Source organism: Pagrus major, chromosome 18, assembly GCF_040436345.1.
Source record: "Pagrus major chromosome 18, Pma_NU_1.0".
Lineage (NCBI taxonomy): Eukaryota > Metazoa > Chordata > Actinopteri > Spariformes > Sparidae > Pagrus > Pagrus major.
This window is the reverse complement of record NC_133232.1, coordinates 31,134,906-31,152,372: the sequence shown is the minus strand read 5'-3', so window position 1 is coordinate 31,152,372 and position 17,467 is coordinate 31,134,906. Positions and strand designations below refer to the sequence as shown.

Genomic DNA, 17,467 nt, shown 5'->3' with positions numbered 1-17,467 from the left:
AAATCAGCATTAATGAGAGATCCTGGAGCCACTGTCATAAGTTTTTCCTGAGACGTTATTAGTTTCCCTTCAAACCCCAACTTAGTTTTGGTTAAAAAATAAAAAACTGCAACACGGAAACGTTGCTAGGAAATGTGTGAAAAGGCTCTCGACGATTGCTCCGAAACGTCTGAATAAATCCGTCCCCTTGATGGTAGATTTCCACACGTTAACTGCCTCTGTGTTTGGGAGAGAGTGGAGAGTCCGAGGATTTCCATGAAAGGAAACAGAATGCGGCATATTTGTGTCAGAGAGTTTAATTTGACAAATAAAAAAAAATAAAAAAACAACGCCGCAGGAAACTCATTTAAATGGGTAATTACGTGCACGCAGCATCGCTTGCAGGGCTTAACAAGGTGCGTAATGATGTCCTCCTTCCCCAGCGATAAACATCATCACAATGTCCATTTCCTTCACTCCATTTAGCCGTCTCTCATTTACGTGAGCACCCATCAACCTATGAGCCCGATGCCATTATACCCCTTTTTGCATTTAGGTACGTGTCCAATAAAAATCTTTTAACATAAATTCTTGGACCACTAAGGCCATTATGTGTCTATCTTTGGCGCCTTCCTTTTGATGTTTAATAGGTTTACAAGAAAGTTAATTCTTTCCACATGATGGAGCTTTTAGAGTAAATTAAAATATATTTTCCTTTTTTCGGCGATGTTGTCTCAAACCAGGCAAAATGATCTCAAACGACTGATGACTGATTAGGCTGATTAGCACCATATGTTCTTACTTCTTTATTTTGATGTCACCGTGCACTTGTTTGTGTCTACTGATGTAGAAAGCAGCTTAAAAAATGTCTGTCGCAGCATATTTAGTCCGCTGATGTTATCGAGATGAAACATTTGAAGCCATTTGATGATTTTCATCTGGTCTGTCAAGATTTCAAGGAAATAAAGTTTGTGCAAAACTCTGAAGTTATTCTAAATCCACTATTGTTTGTCAATACCACTTTAAAAAAAAAATCATAATCTTTGGGGTTTTTCAGCATCTTGTGCTAACAATAGAAACCTGACATTATTGCATTCTGTAGAGGCTGAAATGGTTTGTGCAATAAAACATCCTCCTCATCCCGATACCACATTTTACAGAGAGAAATAACATGTTTCAGGCAGAAGCAATACAGGTTGAGTATCATTGGCGCTCTATAAATAGATCTCTCTCCCCTCCCTGTTCCTCTCCGTCTCTCCTCGTTTTTCTAGGCCTCGCCATTTCTCTACAGTGTTCCTCCCTCTGTGTGCTCCCCCACCAGTCACATGTGGTTAAGGACACATACAGTGAAATGTGTACATCAGACGCAATCGCTCATGTTTTGACTCTTAAGCTCTTTGGCTGGATGCTCCGATCCCGACGAGAGGGTGGCAACCCGGCGGGCCCGGCTGCTTCTGACTGGCTGCCCGGGGTTGTTATGTCATTTCAATCGTACCTCTGCACTATCGATGGTGACATGCAGTGATGGGGCGTTGCGGGTTGGGGTCAAGGCTATAAAAACCCAACCAAGTGTAAATCTAGCACTGGTTGTGCATGAAGTGAAAACCATCTTGTTGAGTAATGTCACTAAAATCACCCTCCAGCTTCAGCAGCGTCGCGTGTTAAACACGATGGGAGGAGCCAGCGGAGGCGGGCACCGAGTACTTCAATGTCACACTGCTAATTCATTTCTGACAGACAAGACTTCATTTCACCTTATAAACAGTGACACTTGAAAAGCTGAGCGTTTCTGAAGTCTCTGCCTTACAAATAACCTCTCTAAATAATTAACAGGTTCATCTGCCACTCAATCAGCGTGCATCCGAAGCTTTTGAGAGATGAAACGCTTCCTTTCTCGAATCCTTTCAAAGGAGACGACTTTAAAGAATGCAACATACACCTCCCACTCTTCCCACACATCAAAAATTAATTACAAAAAACACTGACTTTTAAGATCAAGCAGTTATGTATCCCTTCCCTTATTGCACAATATCTGTATATCTGTTGTTGTTTCCGCCGTGATTGACAAACTGTTCAGAGTGGAATATGTTCTGTATCACCAGAGAATCTGGCTGATCCTTTTTTTTCTCTTAAAGCTTTTTGACGAGACATTGGCTCCATGCCCGTTAGCTGCTTGCATTGTATAATGAATTAAGAATAATTCAGTATCACTCAATCATTAAATTTACAAAAAAGTGTTTAGTTTATTTTTAATCAGATCATTAATCATTGTTCCCTGGGAGTAAGACAGGATCGGTTTGTATGTTTAAAATGTTATTATGATGTTCACTTTAATGTCTAGACCGCGTCTAGAGGAACCAGTATGCTGAACATGCCAGTCTGATCGACTTCTTTTCACTCCCAAGATGGCATTGAAGTCTGAATACAAAACTGACAGTCAGACAAAAATGAAATCAGGCACTGAACTTTTAGATTTTGAAAGAAGTTCCAGCCGGCATCAACAACGTGACAGCCGAGACAAGACGAGAGACACCCTCGTACTTCTACTTTCTGCTTCTCTGCTCTCCATGTTGTCCACTCCCAATTACACTTTCAGCCAGTAAGTTGACGTTCTCTACTTTCTGTCAATCAAAAGCGTGTTCGATGCAACAAACAAAAACCTAATTCTGCCTGATGTAGTCTGTAAATGTAACGTAAAAATGAAGCTTGAATTCTGCACCTTCCTCTTGACTGCTAAGACAAAGCAAACTGTGAAACTGTCTGCACTGAGGAAATACAGCTATGAGCTGCAGTACATATGCATCATTCTCATTAACACTTGAGTGGTCTAATAAAAACACTAACGCTAAAAGACCGAAAACTATAAAGGAAATCTTATTAGCAACATTTATAGCAGAGCGTGTCTTAAACACCAGGGACTGATGACAATATCCAAACAACATTAAAAAGGCTACAGAATCACAACAATGTTTGATTATCGAAAAATGCCGGATTATGCCTCTCATCTCTCCGTCTCCGAGGCGGTCATAATGTTGTAAATGATAATGTCACGGCCCATATTTCAAATAAATGTGTCACTCCATAAGAAATACTGTGTGTGCGTGTGGATTCATGAGTATGTGTGTGGGAGGAGATTGGCAGTTTTCAACAGATGTGTAGCATGCGCTGACAGCATGACGTCTACTTTGCATGCTCAATATGACACGTTTGAATGCTCCCGTGCATACTGTCCCGATGTGAAGTGATAGCGAGGGATGCTCAGCCTCCCTGGAACCACTCCCCTGTTGTCTCCGCTGCATCAACATCCAAACGTCTTCCTTACTAACTAAGGGAGAAACGAGCAACGGCTGGCGCGCTGAGGTACCTTTGTCAGTTGTTTTGTTTTCCATTAATATTTTTCTCATTTAGGTTCCTTTGAGTGACAAACAAAGACCATCCACGTCTCTTTTCTCTCAGCGTGTGAACCTGACACTGTGGCGCTCGATACAATACGGTTTCACTACAGCACCTTTAAGGAAACGGCGCAGGGGCCATCTGGAGGATGATTGCATCGATTATCAATTAACTTAACTTGTGAAGCGCAATCTCCACCCAACGCTGGACAATTTACACCGTGTAGCCCGACCCACGGGTTTTTTTTTCTAATTTATTTATCACCTTTTTTCTGATTCATTTATCATCAGTGCAAAAGAAAAATCTGCAATCCCTTACCCGAATAGGGCTAATCAATAGAGTAAGATAACTTATTTTCCCGCTATGCTCATTATCTGGAATCACAGGTGTGCGAAGCCTTCGTGCACATTACAAATTCAAAAACACATTCTAGCCAAAGGCCATTCCTTTACTGTATAATTGTCTCCCCCACCAAGTGATTCACTATAATTAAGCCATGGAAGACAGCTCTATTCTCCTGTGAGCGTTCATATTAGTGCTACCACCGGCAGGTCTAACAAACATCTCACAGCTGATGCTTTTCAAAACAATGGACAGCCATGTTCAGGGAGGTATATACCGGTACACGTTCTCACAAGGGAGAATACAATATACACAATGCAATTGCAGGTATGAGGCCTTTGGGGAGACCTGTCACTGTTATCTTGGCCAAGGCTGCTCCGTGTGTGTGTGTGTGTGTGTATACGTGTGTGTGCCAGCGTGCTTTGTCTGATGCAGGAAGAGCTCGACTCCAGCTGCTCTGATGCAGGCAGGATGTGCGCTGCCCCACATAAACTAACAATGGAGTAGAACTTTGCATCGATCAAGAAACAGAATTTACAAACAGGCTCACATCCTCTTTACGGCCGTCGGCGAGCCTAATCTGACCTCGCATCCACGCGCTGATGCCAGTGGTCGTTCTAATCTGCACGTTTGGAGAATAAACAAACACAGAGACATCATTGCGCCCTGGTGTAAAAACAAAAAAGCTCTTCCGCTGAGGATAAATGAATCATGGATAATTATGAGGTTGCCCTCAGGATGAAAACAAATTTTTGGGGACAAAGCAGCCTGAGTAATCACAACAGTGCAGCCACTCGTGTGTCCTAGCCAGTCAATGGGATATGGGTTGAGGACTTGTAGAGTCAAGTGGTTTCAAGCCCAAGCCTGCTCATTGTAACGAAGCAATTATCAGTCATTTCACCGCTGTTTGTTTGTGCTATAAGTGAGCGTTGTAATTATACCGAAAACATTTTTTATTTAAGAGCAACATTTGTACATACTGTAGAGCTTCTGTCTCTTGCAAATGTCACAATGGGGAGGAAGGAAAACAATGACAACTGTCGTGGCGCTGGCTGTCGGAGGGTTGAGGCACGCTCTCGCTGCCGTTAAGTTCTCAGTCACACGCACAGACACACATTCTCTCTTCTCAGTCCAGGGGAAATATGCAAAGACCGGGTCAAAGAGATGTTTGTTGACATCATGTGCAAGGCGGACGGCAATGGAAGCTGCATGCTAAACAGGCCCAGCCTCTATCAAGCCGATCAACTGCCTCTAAGAAAATGAGAAAACGTGGTCGTGGGCTCGGACACCTGGCACTAAGAGTCTTTCAGCCTCGTCCATTTCTCCCCCCCCCCCCCCGTCCTTACTTCTCTATCTGCCCTCCTTTGCATATGGAATCATCAAAATCAATCTCCAACACTATTTGTCTCTCCCTCTCCACTTCTTCATGAGGAGAAACAAATAAAGGCTCTACTAATCCTGCGGCAAATGTGCTTTTATTGGATGGTAAAGCTGCAGAGACAGGATGCTGCTGGACCCTTTTTACAACATTGGTCGATTTCTTTGTGTAGCCAGGCACACATCTTTTTTTTTTTTTTTTTCTTTTGGCTAAGAAAAGGGGGGTGTTGACCTGCATTGCACTACCTACCAGCAAATACAATCACAGCATACGGATCACTGCGTGTGCCTGCTGAATCCCCCACCTCTGCCTCCACTGACCAGATAACACCACAGGACAACCCCCTACAACATTCTTTCCACCTGTGTTATTCACACACACACACACTCGGTCAGAACCAGCTCAGACAGGCCCAGTAAATCAGCATGCCTGTAAGTAGGTCTCATTGACCCCTCAGGATCCATCGGTGCCTGGATCTCTCTGGATCATCCAGTCAATACATCAATATCCATCTTGTGTTTCTTGTTTTAAGACCCTCACTCCCAACCCCGCACTCCACCTCCTTCTCACTGAATGTCAAGCGGAGATTGGAGTCATCAATTACAAGTGTGTGTGCATGTGTGTGTGTGTGTGTGTGTGTGTGTGTGGAGCTGATTTGCTGCTGTCTATAGGAGTGAGCAGGATACACATTCTTGTACAAACACACACAAACACAGACACAGATGCACGTTTTCTCTGTCAAGCACACACAAACATAAATGCCCCTTTTCTCCCGTGGGATCAAGGAGAAGTGGGTCATGAGGAGAAAGAGAGAGGCTGCCCAAAGAATCCAATAGACCAGTTCATACATACCAAAAATCTATAAACTAAAGATCAGCTGGTCGGCATACACTCTGTCAGCCTCGATAGTCTTTCAAGTCAGACCTTCACTGCTCTGCTAGAGCCATGCATGGTATGTCAGGGTAATTCAGTGGCTGGCTGTGCAGAGCGGCCATGCGGGTAACACTGCAGCCAAATGGTCAACACACGGATAAAGCATTTAAGCAATGATTATTCTTTCTGCTAGCACCTGAAATGACGTGTAGTGGGGCTGATTAGCCGGGTCAATACATCTGGCAGGTGCTCAAACTCATGCTCTGTGTGTTTGTTTTTTTTTTTACTTTTTGCAATAGCTCAGCACACACAAATAGAAAAGAGAAAAGAATACAAGTGGTGTAAGAGAGGCCAAATAATCCACTTTGTCAGGCCTCCAAATTCTGCTTGGCAAAGCGCTCTCAGTCACAGGTCAGGCTCAGTGTCTCGGCCCTTTGAAATGCCTTGAAGGATTCCACTCAGATCGACTGACATAACGTCACACATGCCATTTCAAATAGCTCAGCTTTCCATCAATAAACAGACAGACATTTCACTGACGCTACAGTCTGTGCTGAGATAGAATGCTAAATATCGCTAGACCTTGAGATGTGTTGAAGGGTAGTGCATTAAATGTCTACATCTCAGCTCGATCAAGGAGGCCTATTGATAACAATTAATGGAAAAGAAGTCTGACAAGGCTGACTGTTGTTTTGTGAGTGATTTGAATCATTTTTTAAAAAAACCAAGCCTCCCCTTTTCTTCTAAGAACCAGCCAAGGATTTAGGAGAGAGCACAGCGAATTGTATCTCACCTCTGGCAGTGGCATGCCGTTGATGATGAGGTCTGGCTGCTGGTGGCCCTGCCCAGTGAACGGGTGCTGATAACCATGGTTGGGACCCGCATTGCGCGAGTTCTGGTTCTCCACGTTGAGGAAGGTGCTCTCGGAGCGCCTGCAGCCCAGCGGCAGGCTCTGCTGGTGGTAGTCGAAGTAGTTGAGCGAGGAGGTGAGAGATGAGCAACTCACCACATTCATCTTGTCCGTCTCCTCGACGTCACGTGGCACCAGGCGGATGTCGTTCTTGCTCAGCTTCTTCTTCTTGCTGGACTTCTTCTGGTTGCCATATGAGTACTCCGCCACCCTGCGCAAGTAGAAGAAACTGAACAGACTCAATAAAGCAGTGTTCTGCCTTCTCCTCCCCTGTCCACACGGTCAAACAGCCCGCCCGCCATGCCAGCTAGGGCACTGTTCGACCATGGGTGCCAGACAAAGGCTCATTGCCCGTGTCCAGGGGTGGAACAGCACACTTAAGTGACTCCCCACTCCCGGCTTGCAATGGAGCTGTCATCCCTTGTTTGTTTGCATTTGCATGCTCCACAATCGACATGTCACAAACAGGCAGACGATATGCAAACATGCCAAAACCACAGAAGCAAAGCAAAGAGAACACACTGGTACTGAGCAGCACTACCGGTATATGCAATCATATTCAAAGCACACAGCCCACACTAATTCCATTTTTTCTTTCATTATCAAGCGAGCCCACTAGCAATACGGAGTGCAGGAGAACTGCAGATTCAAATTCATTTAGCTGCTCTCAGTGGCTGCTGCAAACTTGAACTGAGTATTTTGACTTTAATAAGAGCAAATGAGCAACACAGCCATGTTTTATCAAAGGATCCTCAGACTGGGGAAAATATCCATTCTTCGTACAGCTTTGCAGCTTTTCCACAGGAGAGCAGATGCTATGTACTCTATCGTGACGACTAAAAACTTCACTAGGCATATTCCATTTAATATGTGATGTTTTTTACCATCTGCATTACTTCAAACCCTGGAAGAGGCCGTTTTTTTTACCTTTACAGCTGGGAGCATGTGGTTTATTTTCCGTTAAAGCTCAGAAAATGAAACTGCAATATCTGGAATGTGTCTTGTCTGTTCCTGAATGTCTCTGCTCTACTAGCCCCCACTGGCCTTTGTTCCTCACTAAAATGCAGCCCTAATCCTCTGTCGCTTCTAAAATCACACTGGTTTAGAAGCAGCGCTGTAGTTTGTCTTTTTCATTTTTCTTTTCGATTGCATCTTGAAAACAGCTCCCTCCCCCCGTCCTGCTCCCCCTCGATTCAGAGGAAAAGAAAATGGGCGGCTGCAAAGGGTAGAAAATACTCCATCTCTTTTTCATTTATCGTTTTTTACGTCGTCTGTCTGCTCTGGGCCCCGAAACTGAAATCTGGGGAGGGGAAATCTTCAGAGTTAGGCAGACTGGCAGAGGACAAGCAATAAATTGGAGATAACTGCTCCTCATATTCGAGGTGGCGACTGAGAAGCAGAGCACATCAGTGCTGATTAAAGCTCCCAGCAGGGAGAGTGGCTCACACGAAGAGAGTAAAGTGCTGAGAGCAGTTCTGAATTTGGGATTCGTTGTTGTCGATCACTGTTTGCTCTGTGAAGGATATGTATAACTCTCAGATATGATACTGCAGGAGGTACCTGTTGTGATCAAGATGTCAACACACTGTGAGGGCTGAGCAAAACACAATGTGAGCAGTGTTCTTGGTAACAATCTAAAGGTCACCAGTATAATTTAGTTTACTTTTATTTTATTTTTTTACAAATAAGTTGAAAAGAAAAACACATAATTCCTGATCCATTTTGAGAAAACAATCAGAGCAATGTTGGTAGTTTTCTTTTTTTGGGGGGAGGGGGGGAATATTTTTTCTCGACTGCACGCTTGAAAATAGCCCCAGTTAACTTGAAATTAACAAAATTATGTTTGGAGCAAAATATGATGATAGCTTCAGGTTATATTCTCAAATCCAATCTATATGTAAATTGACGGTGGTAATGTGGCACAGGGAAATCAAAGCCAGAGCTGATGATCAGATTGATGAAGAAAAACAGAATGCTCAAGATGCAAAGTCTGGAAAATAATAATCTGCTCCTTCCTTCACAGGAAACGAGGTAAATAGCTAATGACTGAGATGTGATTTAAATCTATAATCTAAACTACGTTTTCATTTCTTTTTTTTTGTTGTATTCTTGCTGGTCTGAGTCGTCCTCAGAAGAAGAAATCTGACTGATCCTGGAGGACTGTCCATGATCACACTAGATTAAAGCTGGTAACAGCCAATCAGCCATGGTGGACGTTAAATAATAAATGTCTGGGACTGCTATTGAGCCAGTGGGACGTTAATTGTCCGGCAACACACCCGCAAATTGAACATGACAGTTGAACCGTCATATTTATGAGTCAATTGGTTACAATGGACGGATTAAATCAATCAATCACGTTTCCTGAACAGAGAAGCAGCGGGGCCTCGGCACAATGTGTCTGATTCAGAGCTGCCTCACTTTCAAGTGTGGAGAAGAGAAATCTGCAGTCCTCACAGTCCTGGGCCTCTACATGCTGCATGACAAAAGCAATGCACGACCGCGGACACACGCTGCGCACGCTCTTTCTCACACACAAACACACACACACACACACACACAAACACACACACATACATACACACACACACGAGATTGTCGTCAGTACCTGCAGTTGTACGTCCGGATCTCCTTGTTATCCCTCTTGCACTTGACCGCCACAAAAATCATGGTGACGAACAGGATGGCGGCGATAGAGCCCAGAGCGATGATGAAGATGAGGGACAGGTTGACAGGTCCGATAGGCTCCTGCGCGTTCAGGTCTGGGGAGAGGTAGACCACGATGTAGGCCGAGGCGGACAGGGAGGGTTTGCCGTGATCCCTCGCCACCACCGTGATCTCGTAGGTGGACTTGGCGTTTTCGCCGAACATCCGGGTGGAGCGCACCTCTCCGTTCACCTGGTCGATTTCAAAGAAGGCCCTGTCCCCCTCCGAGATGGTGTAGGTCAGCCGGCCGTTCTCCCCCTCGTCGTAGTCGTCTGCTTTCACCTGGGTCACCATGTAGCCCACCAGAGCGTTTCTCGGGATGGAGACCTCCGCTGTGCCATTCACCAGCGGAGGGTTCGTCATGACGGGTGTGTTGTCATTAACGTCCAGGACAACAATACGCACCGTGGCGTTGCTCGACAGAGACGGGTTGCCATTGTCTCTGGCCAAAACTTTGAAATCAAAAGTCCTGGTGTACTCATGGTCGAATGATCTCATGGAGTAAATGCGGCCTGATGGGTTTATGCTGACATATGTGTTTACATCCATGTGCTTAATCTCACCGGGGACTATGGAGTAGGAAACTGTGCCATTCATCCCCAGGTCCGGGTCTTCTGCTGATACTGCGAGCAGACACGAACCCGGGAGGTTGTTTTCCATCACCATCTCTTGATAGTGTGGTTTGAGGAAGTGGGGAGGGTTGTCGTTCTCATCTGTGACTTTGACTACCAGAGATTTGGTGGCGCGTAAAGGCGGGATGCCGCTGTCCTCCGCCTGGATGGTCAGGTTGTATGTGTCCTTTTGCTCTCTGTCCAGCCTGCCATCAACGAGTATAGTGGAGAAGCTCTCGTATTCTTGCAGTCTGAAGGGAACGTTGCCCTGTAGCCTGCATTGCACTTTGCCGTTTGCCCCAGAATCCTTATCTGACACCCTCACCAGCGCGATGACATACCCGCGCTGCGCGTTCTCGCTAACTTCCACCATCTCTGTGTTCAGTGAGAGTAAACTGATGACAGGTGGGTTATCGTTCGTGTCCATCACGTTCACTGTGACTTTGCAGTGAGCTGGGATAGAGTTGGGACCTAAATCTTTGGCCTGCACGTCGATCTCGTATATTTGCGCCGTTTCATAATCCAAAACACCGCTGACGGTGATGATCCCGGTTCTGGGGTCAATTTTAAACGCGTCCCTCGTTTTCTCGGTGACGTAACTGTGAAACGAGTACACAACCTCTCCGTTAGTGCCCTCGTCAGGATCCGTTGCATTCAGGTCTATGACTAATGTATTGATGGGGGAATTCTCCATCACATTCACTGTGTACACTGTCTCGTCAAAAACAGGGTTGTTGTCATTAGAATCAATTACCTTGATGTTTAACTGGACCGCGCCTATCTTAGGAGGGTCTCCTCCATCTTCTGCGCTGATTTCATACGTATAGTGGGACTGGGTCTCCCTGTCTAACGATTTCTGCACGACGAGCTCAGCAATTTTGGACCCGTCCCCTCTGGTCTTGATTTCTAGTCCGAAAAGCTCATTCGGGGTGATGGAATATGACTGCACTCCAAAGATCCCCGAGTCCGGATCGCTTGCCCCCTCTAGGGGAAACCTGGTACCAGGGGAGGCATTCTCAGAAATCTCAATGTCAATGTGGCTCGTTGGGAATCTGGGTGCGTTATCGTTCAAATCCTCAATTTCAACTTTGATGACACAGATCTCCATAGAGTTTGACATCACTTCTAGGGAAATAATGCACTTTGGGTTCTGTCGACAAACTACATCCCGATCTATTTTCATCTGGGTTGTAAGGATTCCGGCTGGACTGAGTTCCACCCATCGTGGCTCTGAATTGGAAATAACCCTCAAGTACGGGGGCTGCGGTGCAATCTGAAATCCTTGCTTTAGCGCGTCCTTTGTCACATTTCCAATCACTGAGCCGGGCTTCATCTCCTCGTTTATTCCATACTTCAGGTTGATAACAGCCTCAGCCCCGACCCAAAAAAGGAGGAACACAGCAATTAGTTGTATTAATTCCATCTCCTTGGTTTGCATTGTACCTGTTGAGTTTTTTCCTCTGCCTAATAAAGACCTCGATTTTTACGCACAAAGCTTGCGCGTCAGAGAAAACAGGAACACGGCTCCAAATGAATCATCTCATTAAAGTGTCCGGAAAAAGAAGTGTATGGGCGACGAATAGCTCGTGTGTGTGTGAGTGTGCGTAAATTATATCATGGTGTGAGAGCTGTAATTTGTAACAAGTGCCTTAGCCTATTTTACTCTTCTCAGGCAGAGCACATCCTCCGGTCTACTGCAGCGGGCGAAACATTGGGGACGACAGAGATGTGAAAACATGCTGAACCTTCTCACAACACTGATTTAGCCGTGTAAATCCGTGCAGCTCTTATCAAGCGGCAAACTGCTCTTACACATGACTCACGATGAACTGTCCATTTTTTTTTTTCAAGTCAATGTGGAGGAAGGCTCGGACTGCGTAAAGAGAATTCCAGTGAGCCACACACACACAAAAAAAGAATAATGAAGTCCAGAAAAATTTAACACAATCTTCCGTGCAGATGAAGTGACGAGAAGTCCTGCGTTAAATTCTCCGCCTCGGTGCCAGCAGATATTCAAGACGCATTTTGGATAAACATCTTCATCTGTGTGATTTGTTACAAGCAGTGGTGAAATGTCCTCTTCGGTCGGCAGCTTATGGGCTTTCAAACTGCACACACACACACACGCAAAAAGGCTCTGCAGTGACAAAATAATTCAACAGCTTCAAGTCCGGATATCTTTGCCTAAAGAACAAGGGTGCAGTTGCAGGAATGTCTCATCACATCACTGAAGTCCCGATTACCTTTTTCTTTTATTTCCAGCAGATTGAGTCTCTCGTCCCCTCCGCAAGTCTTCAAGCTTTTTTACTTACTAATTAATTTCCTTCCGGAGAGAAAAAAAAAAAAAGAAAAGGTGGGCTGCACATATCCCGATAATTAGTCCATGCAACGCTCACAAAAATCCGATGAAAATGTAGCCGGTGAGGAGAAAAACGATGCAGGAGCCTACTGTATGTACAAAACGCATCTCATGTTGAGGCTGCAGCAGAGAAGTAGAAGCACAGGCGCCTATATCCAGCCCGGCTGAGGCAGGGAGAGAAGAGAAAGAGAGAAGAGAAAAAAAAATCACCACTCGCTGCCAGTAGGCTGTCTAGTTGACTCCAACGAGCGCTCCTCTCGCTTCACTGGTGCACACTGGCGGACGCGCAGCTCCGAGCCGAGCGCTCAGTCTCAGGACCCGCAATCCCCTCAGCCAATCAGGGGTTACACGGGAGGGCTGGGAGCTGCTGGTGGGTGGGGCAAAGTACAGCAATGAAACACGGCCAACTACCTGTTCTCCTGCAGATGGACGACTCAACGGGCAATTACAGCGTACAAGTTGAGACACGAGGCTGTGTATTAGATGATCGTTAGAGGCGGTGGGATCCAAAAAAAAAAAAGCAGGGGGCCCGTGGGGGTCTTTGAGAGGGGGTTTGTGGGTGCTAAAGGAGGAGGGGGGGTATGAGAGGAGATGCTATGGATAACTTTTCTCTGATTTGTCCTTGTTGCTGCAGGAGTCGCCGAGTCCACAAGTCATACTTCAACTCCTGGAGTTTATCTGTGGATCAGAATCGATTCTCTGTGACTCGTGTGAAAGTTTGGCTACCACCTGTGTGCCAAAGCGTAAAAGCGCAGTCTCGCTACACATTGTAGCTACAGCCGGTGATCTATATTGGCTTTTGCAACCGTGCGCATTTTGTTACATCATTTCACCCCAACGTGGCTCTCTCTCTCTTGTGCAGGAGGAATTTACAACGATGGACTAACATTACAGTTTAAAGAGGAAAATCTTGCCATGAGGCGAAATCAATACGCAATAAGCCACGTTTTCTTCTTGGATGTCACGGAGAGAAAAAAGAGAAAACAATAGCAATTACACAAAACACTGTGGCACACTTGGAGTTAAATATTTATCCTTCTCTTTTAAAATGTGTAAAATGCGTGCTGGGTAATGATTGCGTTCAGTTCATTTGAGGTTAACAGATCGACTTTTATATTAAACGCCTCTGGACAAACACGTCACCAGCAGCGCGTTTGATAATAAAGATTCAAACCCTGTGAAAAAAAAAAAGAAAATAATAAATTGCCTTCAGTGTAATTAAATCGTTTGTGTTCGTCAGCTGCATGTTTATAAAGGTTAATAATGAGGTGGGTGGACTCTGACCTCCAGTCTGTCGCTAGTCTTCATAATAAAAGCAACAACAAATCAATTATTGGCCATTATTTCTGGGAGTCCCTCCTTGTCTGCTTGTCCGCGTAACTCAGGTTGACATCATATCGAGGCTCGTCGTGACGTGAGCGCTTCATGCCTGTCACAGATCAGCCAATAGAAAGTGAGGAAACTGCTGGAAAAAGAGGAGGGGGGGTGAATATAAAGTTCCTCCAGTGTCCCCCCACTCATGTCATTCAGATAGGAGTGACACAGCCGGGCCCTCACACACACACACACACACACACACTCCTCCCATGCAGCCTGCCTCTCTCTCTCTCTCTCTCTCTCTCTCTCTCTCCCTCTCTCTCCCTCTCTCTCTCACCAGCAGCGCGCTCAGCTCAGCCGCCATCACATCCTCGTCGAGGTTCAGGCCGATTTCAAAGTCACAAGGGTGACACCTAGCGTCCGCAGCCGCCGCTCGATGCTGTCGCTGCAGCTCCGTGTCCGTCTCACCCCCCCAGACTGTGTCACCCCAATAATAATAAATAAATAAATAAATAAATAAAAACAACAGCGCGCCACAAGAATAACAATGAAACGCCGGCAAATCAATTTCCCTCCTCATGCCGGAATAGAAGTCGACAGTTTGACCACAATTAATATGCTGTTCAAGAGGTGAATCAGTTCCGAGCCATATCCAATCACTGCTAATCAATAATGAGTGATTGAGCTGTTTCAAGGGAAGGAGAAGAAAGGTCATTGTTGCGCAATAAGGACATATATTTTTTTTAATGTTTTATTTATTACAAAGACATTTTTTTCTGGATAATAAACAAACACATGGGGATCAATAGCAGCCTCACTGGGCCAATTACAGGAAGCAGAGCTGCTCACATCAATTCACAATCCAGGCACGTGAAGGTTTTTGGGTTTTTTTTTTTGGGTTACAAGAGCGAAAATAAATAATTATCCTTAAATGTTTAGAGTGACTCACCACCATCATCTGAATTATAATCAGTGTTGTAAAGAAAAAAGTAACCAAAAGTCAGGCTTGTAATCAGGATACACAGAAAGGTAACTGTATTCTGAAGAAGAAGATGTTATTAGATTACAGATACACTCAGTAAAAGTAGGGATTACTAACAGGATTACAGTTTTAAAGTAAGGATGATATTCTGTGTTCGTCAGTGAGATTAAATAAAGTTATCTGATTCATATTTTTATTTTTCCATCGTCTTTATTTGTATCTGTTTGGTATAGAAGTAATGCAAAAGTAACAGGAAGTGATAAAGTTACATTACTTTTATATTGTGATACATGGATACTGTCTACATTTTTGAAGGAGGTAATCAGTAACTGTACTGGAATACTTTTTTCCCCAACTCTGGTCATACTCGAGTAAAAGTAAAGATAACCTGACATTACTACTTTGGTAAAAGTGAAAGTAAGTCATATGAAAAGTACTTAAAAATCTTAAAGTATCTGATGTTAAATATACTTAAGTGTCAAAGGTAAAAGTGAATTGTAAACTGTGGGTCACCAGCTATTTGCCTGGATGATTATCAGATCAGATAAACATTTTTCTGATTATATATTTTATTATTATTATTTTACCCTACTGTTGATAAAATACACAAATTACATTATTAAAGGACACTATGTCACTGTGGAGAAGAAATTCAAAATCAGAGTTTTAACATTTACAATAGTAATGAGGTAATAAAACAAACTCTTTTTTAATAAACAAGCTGTTCTCAGAGGAAAATAAGGACACTGTTAGAAGCTAGAAAGGTGGCAGGGTCCGCCACATACAAACAAAGTAAAACAGTAGGAAATGGTGTTTTCCTTTAAGGTCAGTTTGTTTATTTCTCTCTTCTAATTAGAAATGTCTTCCCCAAAACTACATAGTGCACCTTTAAAGGCTCTGATGCAGCGTGTAATCTGCAAAGTAACTAGTAACTAAAAGTATCTAATAGATGTAGCAGAGAAAAAAAGTAGATTGTTTTCCTCGAGTGGAAGATTAAAGCAGAAAATGGAAATACTCAAGTAAAGTACACATACTTGAAAATTGTACTTAAGTACAGTACTTGAGAAAATGTACTCAGTTACATTCCATTACTGATAATACTGCAGTAAATTCACAAGACGAGGGGAAACAATCTCACTGCTAAATGCCTCGGATGCGATATTTCCACCTCTTCTTGCATAATGCAATCGCATCTTCGACAAACAAGCAAAGTATCAACAAAGCAACTTGTTTGCTCTCCCGTAACACTTTTTGGAGACGTGCTGCAGTCGCACGAGGAAAACGCCAGAAGAATCCTAAAGCTCATAAATTCTTAATGTCAGCGAGTTAAACAACCGTAGGCGGTGGCGGGGGACTTTCTCTTCCTTGGGGCCTTTCTGACGGCTGCATACACAGTGGATGGTACGTTCGGTGTCTCCATCGGCCTGAGACGACGTTACAGAGACTTGCTTGTGTGTTGCGATGTCAATTAGAGCACTCACATGATGTCTGAGTGTTCAGGAGACTAGACGTCTTACATGAGCAATACCAGACAGTTAATATATTGCACCTTGTGTTTTTCACGCATTTATGTGCCTTTTTCTTGTCTTATATCGTTCTATGGTGTCAAGCCTTTGAGTTGGTTCATGTCAGAGGGAGTTGAGTTGAGATTTCCGACATTAACCCGTCAATGTTAGGGTTTAACATTCTTGGGCCTGCACGGTTTTGGTCCGGTTTAGAGCCCTAAAGTGTCTGAAGAGGGTTAAAACTGTTCTTTGCCCATGCAGTTGAGTGCGGTGTGAAAAAGAGGCAACGGCACTGCCTCGAGCAGCAGGGTTGATCATAAACTACAGCGCAGTAATTTAGCCACGATGTATTTCTTTCTCTCAGAGAGCGCTGGCATATTTCATTTATGAGCTACCATCTACCTCGATATACTTCCTGCTGTTGACGTTCCTTTGTGTCCTGTATTGATTTTACCTCTATGTTAAAATCCTTAAACTTTCTGACGTGAGTGGTGGCGCACTGGCTCTTCAGCAGCAGTGTTTTTGAGATAAAGATGATTATTTCCTTGTCTGCTGATTGATTGAACCGTCATCCTTTTAATCTCAGTGTCTGACTGACTAAGGTTTATGCTCTGGCTTGATTTCTGTCACCTATACAGTGACCCTCGAAGGCAAAAAATGAAGTATTTACCCCAAAAATGTAAATGCTTTATACATAAAGTGGAGTTTTGAAGGTACACTTTAACACTAGAACTGATTTTACCTGAGGTGCGATGAGTTTATGTCAGTGTTTACTGTATTATAATCTACCTCCCATTGTTGTTGATGGAAAACAGGCAGAAAATAGACGATAGAATGAATTGCATTTAGATCTTGCGCATTGTTTATACGCCAATAACATTTTGTTTATAGCTTTAGAAAAATCCAATCTAACATCCGTAATGACATTTCTTCATTTACTGTGAAGATGTTGATATCTAAATGTATTTCCTGAAATATATGTGGCACTGTGAGCTACTGTGCGAGCTTTAAGGCTGTGCAGAGGTTTATTCTTAAAACTCAAAGTCAGCAGGCAGAGCTCGGCTACTTAAGTCCATGGGAATTTCACAACCTCACACTGGTTTTGAGCATAT

The 17,467-nt window shown here is 44.0% G+C and overlaps 1 protein-coding gene across 1 annotated transcript in view; it reads right to left on the bottom strand.

Annotated features, from left to right (window-relative positions):
* pcdh19 (protocadherin 19) overlaps positions 1 to 12,753 on the bottom strand; it is a 56,022-nt gene extending 43,269 nt beyond the window's left edge. The window contains exons 1-2 of the mRNA XM_073487458.1: positions 9,484 to 12,753; positions 6,759 to 7,086 (exon numbers count right to left, since the gene is read on the bottom strand). Coding sequence (XP_073343559.1) covers positions 6,759 to 7,086; positions 9,484 to 11,630 — 2,475 coding nt within the window. The 5' untranslated portion in view covers positions 11,631 to 12,753. The remainder of the gene's footprint in view (positions 1 to 6,758; positions 7,087 to 9,483) is intronic.
* Between the last annotated feature and the right edge of the window lie 4,714 nt (positions 12,754 to 17,467).